The sequence below is a fragment of the Electrophorus electricus genome, chromosome 12, assembly GCF_041902795.1.
Source record: "Electrophorus electricus isolate QZ-2024a chromosome 12, ASM4190279v1, whole genome shotgun sequence".
Taxonomy (NCBI): Eukaryota; Metazoa; Chordata; class Actinopteri; order Gymnotiformes; family Gymnotidae; genus Electrophorus; species Electrophorus electricus.
In genome coordinates, this window is record NC_137508.1 from 13,408,523 (window position 1) to 13,420,603 (window position 12,081).

The following is a 12,081-nucleotide window of genomic DNA, read 5'->3' on the forward strand; positions in this document are numbered from 1 at the left end:
CTTGGAAGAACTCTTTACCTCCCGGTACAAAATGGGGCCTATAAAGCAAAACAATATATATAATAATAATAATGTAAAAACAGAAAAAGCTTAGCTTACTTAGAGATCCTTAAAACGAAAATGCTGAGATACATATGAAACTTTGGTGACTAATGGAGGTGGTCGTCAGGCACTATTGCTTTGCTCAGACGTGAGAGTTTCCCCCTCCCAGAGACAGCTGGCTGGCTGCATCCCTTTCTGCAGATGCCATCATCTTCTTGCTGTGGGCCAGAGTAAATGACTTCTCCCAGAGGTCAAAGGTAGAGCCCCTCCTCCCAGGAATCCAGCCTGCCAGAACAACATTGCTTCGAAACAGGAAGCCAGGGCATTGTCCATATGTTGTCTTCACTCACTGGGGGGAGGTTGGGGGGGGAGTTTTACGCCATACGCTTAAGGCTGCTGGCAAAACCAGCAACTGTGGGAGACGTCTAAACAGTGTTCCAGAGGCGCTGAAATTGCGATGCCATCATCCTGGCCCATGGCGTGTTCAAATTAAAAACTGTTACAGCCACACTGCATGCTGAGCTCCGCCACTGCATTTGGTTGACCAGTAAAACCACCAGAATTGAAAACAGCCACAACTGCGAGCTTAGGGACGCCAGTCACACTGGAACAAGCATCTACATTTGCTCTCCGCCGATGAAGCATCTGCAGATGGCTGCTTTGGACTACAATGGACAGCTCCAGCAGTCCCATAGCCAAGCAGCCAGGGCCCAACTTTGAAAGCTGCATGTGGGCAGCTGTACAGCAACTGCAAGCAGCTGCTCGCTTAGGCAGCACATGCTGACTAGCAGGTTGCTGTATCAGGACCGTCCTTAAGCATCAGTCATAATGAACAACAAAGGGGGTGCGTGCACACGTGTGCACACACACACACATACAGGTTTCTTTGAGAGAGAGAGAGAATTGCTGTGAACTACACAACATTTCCAGAGATACAGGATATTTTGAACACAGGACCTTTATCAGCTATGCAAGTGCTTCTGAAGGTCTATGAGGCGGAACCAGTTTATATTAGAAAAAGCAGATGTTTAAATCATAGCATTCTTCCCATTACTCACCTGGGATCGTCTTTATGCATACATGTATGTATACACTCACTCAGACACACACACAAAAACAAACAAACAAATAAAAAACAAACAAAGGCTTTTGATTAATCTGTTATCGACGATAGATGAAACAGCGAACGACAAATTTCACCTTCCAAATGCATGTCCCACGTCAACACATCTAAAACTCGTTTGAACCTAATGAGCAGTTGACACTAATGAACTGTTTGGTACAAACATGCACAGGCCCACCGCGCGAGCGCTGCCCCTGCGTCATTAGTGCAGAGGCAGGGGAATACCCATTGTGGAGCAGCAACAGGTGTGAGACAGGTGCCCGGACTTATGGCCTGCTTCTCAAATACGCATGAGCAACATCATTACCTAACTGCTGTATCTTGCCACAGTTTCAACAGCATGAAAACAGAATGAATGGCAGTGTGCCAAGGCGTTTGCTGATACACAGACCACCACCCCCCACCCCCATACAGGGAAAAGGGAAACCTTTCATTTCAACCTTGTAATGGGCTTGCATATTCTATGAGCTGTTGCATAATTGATGTACAATGCAGCTGTACAGCTCGTACTCGTTTGGCTCGACGCTGGTCAGAGGTACCATTTAAAAAGGTGGAAAATTGAAGTCATGCTCAAAACATCCATGCTATAATGGCTTCTGCTCTTTGAGGGGAAAACAGCATTGGAAAGTAATGGGCTAAAGCACCTGCAACACTGGAGTTTGTACTACTAGTAGTCACAAATGCATGCATCCACAATTCTATAATTTTCTAACCATAAAGTGCTTAAATGGAAGTAAAATTCAATTGGAGCATGCATGTCACCATATACTAGTGAGTATACATATCTACCAGTGCCAAAGCAACCTGAAAACACTGTTCCAACAGTATATGCATCTAGTTTGCTAGACTCTAAAGGCTGCTTCATGTTTATAACGTTAACAATTAAAGTTTATACAACACTGACAGAAATATGTCCTGAAACTGTCAAAATAATACATTAGTTCTTTTGGAGCCAATTTGCACCCATATATCCAATTTAAAAAAACAAAACCTTTATCTCAACTCCAACAGGACTGATCTATAATACCTAAAAGGTCTGCAGGCCTAGCCAAAACGATATTGTAGTTCAGATTCCATTTAGAAACATGCAAAGAACTGAGTACATGTTGCAAGCAACAGGAGGTGAATCCAGGCTTGCTGAGAAGCAGCAAAACTAAGAGCCACAATTAGAGAAAAGTGTTTGTCCCCATCTAGTGGACACTCATCAGAAACACATGATATCATCCAAAAAAAAAACAATAACAAAAAAAAAACCCAACAGAAAATATAGTCGTGTTTGAGATAGCCGCTATATTTTATTCATTACATATGTTTAATTGTGCAAAGGTGAGTGACAAAATATTTTTCAAAGGCAGCCTTTCAGAAGCAAACTGCTGGTACTCTCAACTTACAAACAAAAAAGTGACAGGTGTGCGCAGACGTCACCCTTGACTTGGCCCAGACGTATAACGTCTGCTGAACAGAGCCCATAAGCTTTTCTTGTGGACAACTGGTGTGGTTATCATAGAGCACGCATGACTATAAGGAAAAAAAATTACAGTTTCTTTTATTCTCTGGATTCTTCTCACCCACCACATGGCCTGTGCTGCATGACCTCATGAGACAGCAACATACCTCTAAAATGCTCAGGGAGCTGAACAGTGTGACTGACTACTGAATGAGGGGAGATCTATGTGAACTAAACAAGACAATTTAAAGACAAGCCCTCGTTACAATTCTTCACTGTTATCTTCGACCCTTTAATTTATACATTTACAGGTACTTACCATAACAGCATCATAAGCACATTTGGCTATGGATATATTTTTTATTTTTATTATAATTATCTTTTGCATTTTTATGTTGTTAAACTGTTGCATCTCCCTTTTTTCCGACTACCAAAACAAATATACTGAGATTTAAAAGGAGAATCTGCCATTTTGCACTTTATTGTACAAATTGTAAAAATGTAAAAACAGTCATCATAGGCCATAGCTTAATAGCTGTATAAAACAAAAACAAAACTAGAGAGAGAAAACAAAACACACACACACAGATATACCCACAAACTACATGATGGGATTACTGGTCTCTCAGTCAAATGAAGAAAAAAAAAAAAAGTGTGTTAAAAAAGTGCAGCTGACCATCATCTCCATTTATAGTCACTTCAATTTTTTAGGTGTTTTTGCTGTTCCTTTTTTCTTAGGCGAGAAGAAATCCTTGTTGCAGCAATCACATACCCAACACCCTGCAAAAATGACAACATCGCAATTAACGTTAGGCGATCGCCGCGACAACCACCACCACCAACAGGACACACTGCTACTTCTGCAGCAAAACCCTTAGAGCTTAACGAAAGCTTTGTGGAGGTGAAGATGGAGGGAGAGGCTTACCCAGGGGAATAGAGTCCATGCCCACGCAGAAGGTGTGGAAGCCACGGTCGCACTTGTCACAGAACATCATTTCCTCCTCGTGGTGGGGCTGCTCGCACACGGTGCATGTCTTGCACTCCATGCACTGCCACGGGTAGGTCTTTATCAGCGCCATCAGCTCAGTGCTCATATCCAAGCACGACGGGTGACCTGCACGCAGACAGACGGGCATCCTAGCAACACGGACGACGCTCTCAGGTCTGCATAAATGAGCACAGCTAATAGGGTGAGCTATAAAGCAAAGATGCTATGGACTATTTTCAGTGACCGCTAGGTATAACAGATACCAAGCAAACACAAAGTCATGATGTCTTCTTTGTTAGTAAAGTCATCCATGATAGAAACTGCCAGCTGTAATGTCTATTTATGTTTAGAAATAAGAATTCACTTAAATGTTTAGGAGTAATGTTCACAGACAGTAGGGTTGTCAGTCATGCAGCTGAATGCCAAAGCTAAATTAAAATGGTTAACGTTGTATTTATGTCTGTAATATGGCTATTGGCAAAAGTGAAAATCTGTCACTAAAGCCAAGTTATTCATATTTCTATTTTACTATGAAACTTGCAGTTGCCAAAGCTTTTTGTCAGAGAGACATAAATCGCAAAAGTTTTCCACGAAAACCATGTAAGAAAAGGTTTTTTTCAATTAAAATCACAGGCATTAATTGTGAACATACAGGCAAATTCCTGCTGACAAGAAGCACCACCTTCAGCTGAACTTTTGTAAAATACCAAGATGTGTTTTTTCAGCTATAACCACCACCAGTAGAACATCTGCTGGACAACTTCACATATGGAACGGAAAAATCTTCAGTTTTAGAAACAGTCTGGAGATGTTTACTTACCACTGTTCTGACACTGGGAGCAGTGGATGAGTGCCTCTGGTTTGCCCTTCTTGTTGGACTCCTTACCCTTCTGGCATATGCCACATATAGCATTGGGAATGACCTTAGGCTGCAAGGGCAGAGCAATGCTATAAAAGCCATGGCAACCAAAAGGTCCTACAATTCCCATAAGGCTCTGTGCTCATGGGTCACACAAACTAGGATATTTCAAACTGAACTGCGATATTTTTAATCAAAATCAATAGGTCTAAACAATGGCATGATCTGAAAACAACAATTACAACATAAAAAGGTTTGGGTTGGCATAAACAGAGTTTTAGAGCACTTTGCTAGCAGATCAGTATTTGAGATGAAAGACTGCAGGATTAAGAAATCCTGAAAAGATTCACTTATGATGATGTTTTTTTATCTCCACTTTAATATTTTAAGTTTTGCATTATGATTGATTTTAATAAAGTGTGAAAACACATTTCTTAAGTTTTCCCCCCAAAATGTGAGCTATTAAACCAAATCAGAATAATTTAACACATGAATCAACATCACTTTAACAATGAGTTGTCTTCGCAAAGTTCATAAGATTAGTGGGGAAAAACATGATTAAGTGTACCAGAAAAAAAAGGTTTTCATATTCTAAGCTTTAAGAGCACGACATGAAACACACTCTTCATGACAACAGGCTGTATACCTTCACTCAGTACTTACACCATAGAAAAAAACCTCTGCAATCTAATTTCTTTGAAACCTTTTTATTCAAATGCGTGACCGTGATATTTGCTCTAAGTACTAACATGTCAAAAGGCTCTACTATAAAAACTGCTTGAAAAAGCAGTGGTGGCATTTTAAGAAATGAAAAGCATACTGAAAAAGGAGGCCGAGCTGCAGGTCAGACAAATGTTAGTAAAGCCCAGTTACGTCAACGACAGGATATAAGCCTTCATTTTGTCCCAGTAACAGGAGATCTAACTAAATTAATATCATCATTACAGTTGCATTTAAAAATGGAGAAAACAAAATATCTGCAAAGAACACTATAGTTACACTATAGTAACACATAACAGAGCACAAGAAATTGCATAAGGGGTAAAAATATGTCAAACATCCTATACAGGAAAAGGACCAACAGAAGCTGTACCTACTATGTTATAAACAAAACCAGTTAAGCAGTCTAGGTAACAGTTTCATTTTTTTTCAATGACTAAATGCTAAAATGCAAATATTTCTTCCACTAAGCTAGCCTAAATATTCAAGAGGAACATAAAACTAAATTCTCCAAACGCAAAAGAAACCTCAGTGCTCTTAGAGCAAGCTGCAGTGTTTGAGGCTTAGTATCCCAAAGATTGGGACTGAAAAGTTCAGGATCACACCCACCTTTACAGGAGGGGAGAACGTGTAGAAATGTGGTAGGGGAAAATAAACAAGCTGCATTTTGGTAGATTTATTTAATAGCTAAAGTGAGGTACTAAATCATCTAGAGGACAGGAAAAATAAACACACCTTCCAACACATTTTCAAGTATAGTTCTTTAAACTAGGGCTTCTTACTAGAGGTAGGTATGGCAAAGTAATGGATACAATAAAAGCGATTCCTATGCTGTGCAAAAAACAAAAAAACAAAAAACAACCCTGGTCTGGATTTGGAAAAACACAGGCCTCTACACGCTTTGCAAATAAAACATGTCTACGCATTCCAAACACAGCCAGAGACATCCTTGTTGAGGCATGGAGCTATAAAAATAAAACGGCTGATTTCTGATTATTACTGCGACGGGTAATGAGCGATATAAAAGAGAGAGGCTCTTTTTGTTAAAGGTTTAAAGGAAACAGTGTTGAGGTCCCCTTTCTCGAAATAGTGTTTTCCTACATCAATATTGTTTGTGAAGGTATACCTTTTGTTGATCCATCAAAGTGCTTTGTGAAGAAGAGTAATACAAAGAATTTAAAACAGAGGCAACAAGTATGAACTGCCAAAACTGCCCTAAATCTAAAATCACTGGCATCCAGCTTAACAAACGTGTTTCATATCAAAGAATAGTTTGGTAACACTTGAATGATAGAGAAACCTAAATTTTTAAAGGTGAATTCCACTGAAAAAAATAATTTTACATTAATTATTAGTTGTTTGTAACCAATACTCTGGAAACTAAAGATGTGCTTCTACCTGTTGCATTTCCATATGTACATTTAGTTCCTGGTTTTGACTCACAAGTCTTATCCAAACACATTATACACCGAATTGTAAATTCTGAAAACTGACCACATTGGTCATTCTGAGCCAAAAATCAGGAAATAATAATTCTTTCCCTAAAATGCAGCATTTTCTCAGAATATCAGAGACAAATCAACAGACTCAAATTGAACAAAATTATTTTTGGATGGAAATCCCCTTTAAAAGGCAACAATGTTCAAATACATAACTTACTTTCAACAGTTTTATATTTTAGATTTATAGATGATAAGGATAAACCCTCGGAAATTAGCAGCCAAACATGTCTGCACACTTTTTACTAAACTGACAGGCAGGTAGTCAAGAGGTATTTTAAAAACACTAAGTAATGTTCATATAATAGGGGAGGGGGGGGGGGGGGGGGGAAGAAAAAAAAAAAAAAAAAAAGTGTGCAACCCAGCAAGAGACTTAAAATAACGGCAGGGCCGGACAAAATATTATTGCTTCAAAAGTCTGTGCTGAAAACGGGAATTCTCAAAGGGCTCAGAGGGACTGAACAAACAAGTACGACGTTCAGAAAAGAAAAGAAAGTTCTGCTGACGAGGGCCATCCCAACAGAGAGCTGCACCCTCCGGATGTACGTGCACGTATGCGTGTGTATTGTAGACGTTTAGGTCAGGTGAAAAGAAGATTTTTCTGTTGAAAATGTTACAAATACCGAGAGGGCAAAGGAAAAAAAACAAAACAAAAAAAAACATATCAGGGGCTTTTGTCTTCTACCTTGTACCCAGGGACAGATTTGTGTTGGAAGGAGCGAGGGGTGGCATCTTTGCTCTGGGTGCCTAGCCGGTCCTTGCTCTTGCCTTTGGAGTGGATACCGCTGTCCTGGCTGTCTCCATCCGATGTGTTCCCAGATGAGCTGTCCTGTTAAGGAAAAGGAAAGCGACAACTGTCAGTTCATCACAGAGAGGATGCATGCCTGAGGCTGGTGCAATACCGCCAGCAGAAGCAGGCAAGCAGCCAGGAGCGCAGACTTACGGAGGAGCCTTTGGTTTTCCTTCCGTCTGCTCCCTTGTTCTCTTCGCCATCGTCCGAGTCTCCATCGCTGTCCAGGGCTGGCAGCTCAGGGTCCAGTGGGGGCTCGTACAGAGCCGTGTTCAGGGGCAGATAGCGCAGCTCGTTTGGGGAATACCTGCCAGAATGAAGAACCAATAGTGGGAGGGGGGGGGGGCACATTGATAGGCCTGCATGAGCTCAACTGGCCTTTAAGGTTAAAAAAATGGGTTAAACTCTCTGGTGCAATAGTTTTAATCAAACCTGTATCTACACCTTCTTACCACAGACGATCATTTGAACGTGAGGTAAACAGTTAAGCGGCACTAGTTAAGAGCTCTCGCAGAAATATAGACTTAGAGTCTACACTGCCAGTAATGGATGCCATGGATGGCATTGCTCTGATCATGTTTAAGCATTCATTAAGGAGGTTTTGAATCTTTAATCCACTAAATAAACATGCCTTTTGTAGTATTCCTGGAACTGTCCGGGGATGAGGGCCACAGGATATGGCCCTGTCTTGGTCCTTTCTTGTGGGAGAACTTTGTATTTCCCTTGAGGTACCTGAATTATCTGCAGGCAAAAACAAGAAGGAAAGGTTACAAAAGGTAAAGTTAAGAAAATGTAAAAGAGCAATTCTCCCATCTTCATAATCAGAGCCTTACATGTGTTTGAAGATCAAAATAGGCTCTTCTTTCCTCCATACGCTCTCTGTTGAAATTACTGTTGAATTCAGCTGCCTTTTTAGCAGCCTTTTTGATATACTCTGGCACTTTGCTAGCTTCAACCTTCTGAGGATTTTGCTGCTGCATTTGCTAGTGTGAAAAGAAAGAAATTTGAAAATCTATCAACACATGATGCAGAGCTATGTTGTATAATCTATTACCATAATCTATTAATTATACACTGCCTGGCCCAAAAAAAAAAAAAGGTCACCACCTGGATTTAACTAAGGAAATAGGTAAGAGCCTCCCATTGGATAGTTACTGCATGGGTGATTATTTTTCAGCTGGCAACAAGTTATTTAACCCTAACTGATGCAGTGAGTAACTTCTCATTTGTTGAAAGACACATCAAAAGACACATCCTGTGGTCATGGAAAAGATGTTGATCTGTTTCAGAAGGGTCAAATTATTGGCATGCATCAAGCAGAAAAAACATCTAAGGAGATTGCTGAAACTACTAAAATCGGGTTAAGAACTATCCAACGCATTATTAAAAAGTGGAAGGACAGTGGGGAAACATCATCTTCGAGGAAGGAATGTGGTCGGACAAAAATGTTGAATGATCGTGATCAGCGATCACTTGTGTGGTGAAATCAAATCGTAGAAAAACAACAGTAGAAGTCAGGAATATGTTTAATAGTGAAAGTAAGAGCATTTCCACACACACAATGCGAAGGGAACTCAAAGGATTGGGACTAAACAGCTGGGTAGCCTTAAGAAAATCACTTGTCAGTGAGGCTAACTGGCAAAAACGGCTTCGATTTGCTAGGGAGCATAAAGATTGGACTCTGGAAGAAGGTCTGATGAATCCAGATTTACCCTGTTCCACTGTGATGGGTGCATCAGGGTAAGAAGAGAGGCAGCTGAAGTGATGCACCCATCATGCCTAGTGCCTACTGTACAAGCCTGTGGGGGATCTGGGGTTGCTGCAGTTGGTCAGGTCTAGGTTCAGCAACGTTATGTGCCCAAAGAATGAGGTCAGCTGACTACCTGAATATACTGAACAACCAGGTTATTCCATTAATGGATTTTTTCTTCCCTAATGGAACAGGCATATTCCAAGATGACAACGCCAGGATTCATCGGGCTCAAATTGTGAAAGAGTGGTTCAGGGAGCATGAGACGTCATTTTCACACATGGATTGGCCACCACAGAGTCCAGACCTGAACCTCATTGAGAATCTTTGGGATGTGCTGCAGAAGACTTTGTAGTGGTCCAAAGCTCTCATCATCAATACAAGATCTTGGGGGAAACATTAATGCAACTCTGGACAGAAATAAATGTTGTGACATTGCAGAAGCTTGTGGAAACAATGCCACAGCAAATGTGTGCTGTAATCAAAGCTACAGGCGGTCCAACGAAATATTAGTGTGTGTGACCTTTTTTTTGGCCAGGCAATGCAGTATATTAACTAAAATTAACATGTCATATTCCTATTTTTCCATATTACCCACTGAATTTATTCTTACTAATACTTATTTGACATACATTACATTTCACACGACAAAGAATGTGTTACTTACAGCACTCAGAGTGCTTACTGAATACTCCTTAGTGATTCTTTGGCGCTCCCGCTCTTGTAAGATAACTGAGTACTCCGCATGTTTGGCTGGGTACTCCTTAATCATCAAATCAATTACCTCATCACTGCGCAAAGCAGTAAGCCCTAGAACAGATGAATAAAGGAAACTGTGAGATGCAGGCACTAGACATTAGGCCAGTTCTACACCATTTACTAGGACTTGGATTAGAAAATTGTACTTGAAATCACTTTTGTACATTACCTGATTAAACAGTAACTACTGCCTAAACAGTGCTTTTATACCAAGTCATTCGTGAACCCTAGACAGTGAAACCAAAATGTTTTTGAAGTAGGATAAACAGAGAAATAGACTGGTTAGCTAAAACTCACCTAAAGTACATTGTGTCTCTGTGATTACATTTTGCTCTCTCAAGTAAAGTTTTTCTTTGTGAGATAAGTCTCTTCTTTCCAAATCTAGAAAAGAAAAAAGGTGAGGTACCCTGCAAGCTGAAACAATCCAGCCCCTACAGTTTCAGAAGAGTATCAAATAAGTCCCATAAGAAACATTCAACCAATCTAAGAAAAAGATTCACATAATTCAAAGAGTGTAGGAGAACCTCTCCATATAATCTCAGCCATTGAATAGGACAGAACAGGACTGTGCACAAATGGTCAAAAAGGTTTCAGCAGTACCTGGATATTTTCTCTTGAATGAGGTGACTCCTAAATACTCGCTAACTTGCTCCTGTAACATATAGTATTCTCCTGTATCATCTGGGGGCCATTTGTACTCTGTCAGGTTTTCAGCAGGGAAATATGTTGGTCTGTAAGAAGACATGAAAATATAATGCACCCTTAATTAAAATCTACAGCTGGTCACCAAGTTGGGTCGTGGTGTCATAAAGCATAGCGTGGCGAGGCAGGGTAAAAACAGTACCCAAGTTCGTGGCTTGAAGTATCACAACTCCTCGAGCTGTCACCGGAACCCATTCTACGTCTCTTGGGTGCCTGGCTGCTGTCGCTAGAATTCTCTTCAGTGTCATCCTAAGAGAATATGGACGAGAGTCAGTCCACAGTTCTCTTTTACTTCGCAAAGGGGAGTAAAATACAAATATAAAGCTATGTAAAACTTGCAACTGTTTTTACACACGGTGTTGCTATTGCATTATGACAGAAGCAAGTCACTTACTGTTGACAATATCGACATATCTCAGCCATTCTTAGCACATTTTAATCTTGAACCACACTTTTCCACTGCGCAACACAGATAAATAGCTAAGTTGAATTTTAGGTATATAAGATAGCTATCCTAGCTAACCGCTAGCTACACTATACAACTAGCCAGCTAGCATACATACAATGAAGATTTGCTTGCTTATCTGGACATATCCACTAAATCGATCAAAGCTTTTCTTATACCATAATGTTAAGGGCTGGCTCTACGGCAAAATCAACCAGTGCATTCGCACCTACCCTTAAAGAGTGTGTTCCAGGTGTTGCAGGATTGCTATCACATTGCCTCGGAGACAGTACAGTAGCCATTTTAATTTTAACGCACCATGACCTGCACTAATTACAGTCCGACTGGAAACTGGGATCACAGTAAGAGTTCCTACAATTTGTATAGCATTCACTGGCCAAATAATTTTAAATGCGATTGGTGCAAATAAATGACACGAATTATAATAAGATTCATATTGTGGATGGTTTGATTAATATTATATAAAATTTGTAATTCGTAAACACAACCAGGGCTCATGGACATGTGTACGCTATTTTTTGGCCACTGATAAGATCATCTCTTCTTTTCTGTGCTGCTTGGAGTGCTTGAAATAGTATGACAAGTGTCCAGCACCTTTTTTGTCAAATTTAGTATCTGGGTTCATATAAATAAAATATGCTAGATTATAGCATTTTTGCAGAATCATGATTTTTTCCCCCACTTTTCTTGGTGGGGGTAGCAGGTGGAGAAGATCACCTCAAAATTCTCTTTGTACTGCACCAAAAATATATCTCCTTCTATGGGACATTCAGACAACCCCAAGCCCACCTGGAGATATAATCCCTCATTCCTTCCTCTGGGACAATGCAGGATCTTACCAAGAGGCATCCTTATGAGATGCTCGAATCCTCAACTAGAATACTACTCTACTCTGAGGCCTTCCCAAATTGACGAGCTTCACACTTCATCCCAGAG

At 40.4% G+C, this 12,081-nt stretch overlaps 1 protein-coding gene across 1 annotated transcript; it reads right to left on the reverse strand.

The window, feature by feature from the left end:
• Positions 1-3,062: 3,062 nt before the first annotated feature.
• Positions 3,063-11,477, reverse strand: phf10 (PHD finger protein 10). Its single transcript, XM_027002586.3, has 12 exons — positions 11,358-11,477; positions 10,822-10,928; positions 10,578-10,708; positions 10,275-10,358; positions 9,886-10,028; positions 8,302-8,451; positions 8,100-8,209; positions 7,622-7,775; positions 7,364-7,507; positions 4,421-4,529; positions 3,538-3,726; positions 3,063-3,392 (listed from the first exon to the last, which is right to left on the reverse strand). Exons 1-12 carry the CDS (start codon positions 11,424-11,426, stop codon positions 3,307-3,309), a joined length of 1,476 nt encoding a protein of 491 aa, XP_026858387.1. The 5' UTR covers positions 11,427-11,477; the 3' UTR covers positions 3,063-3,306.
• Between the last annotated feature and the right edge of the window lie 604 nt (positions 11,478-12,081).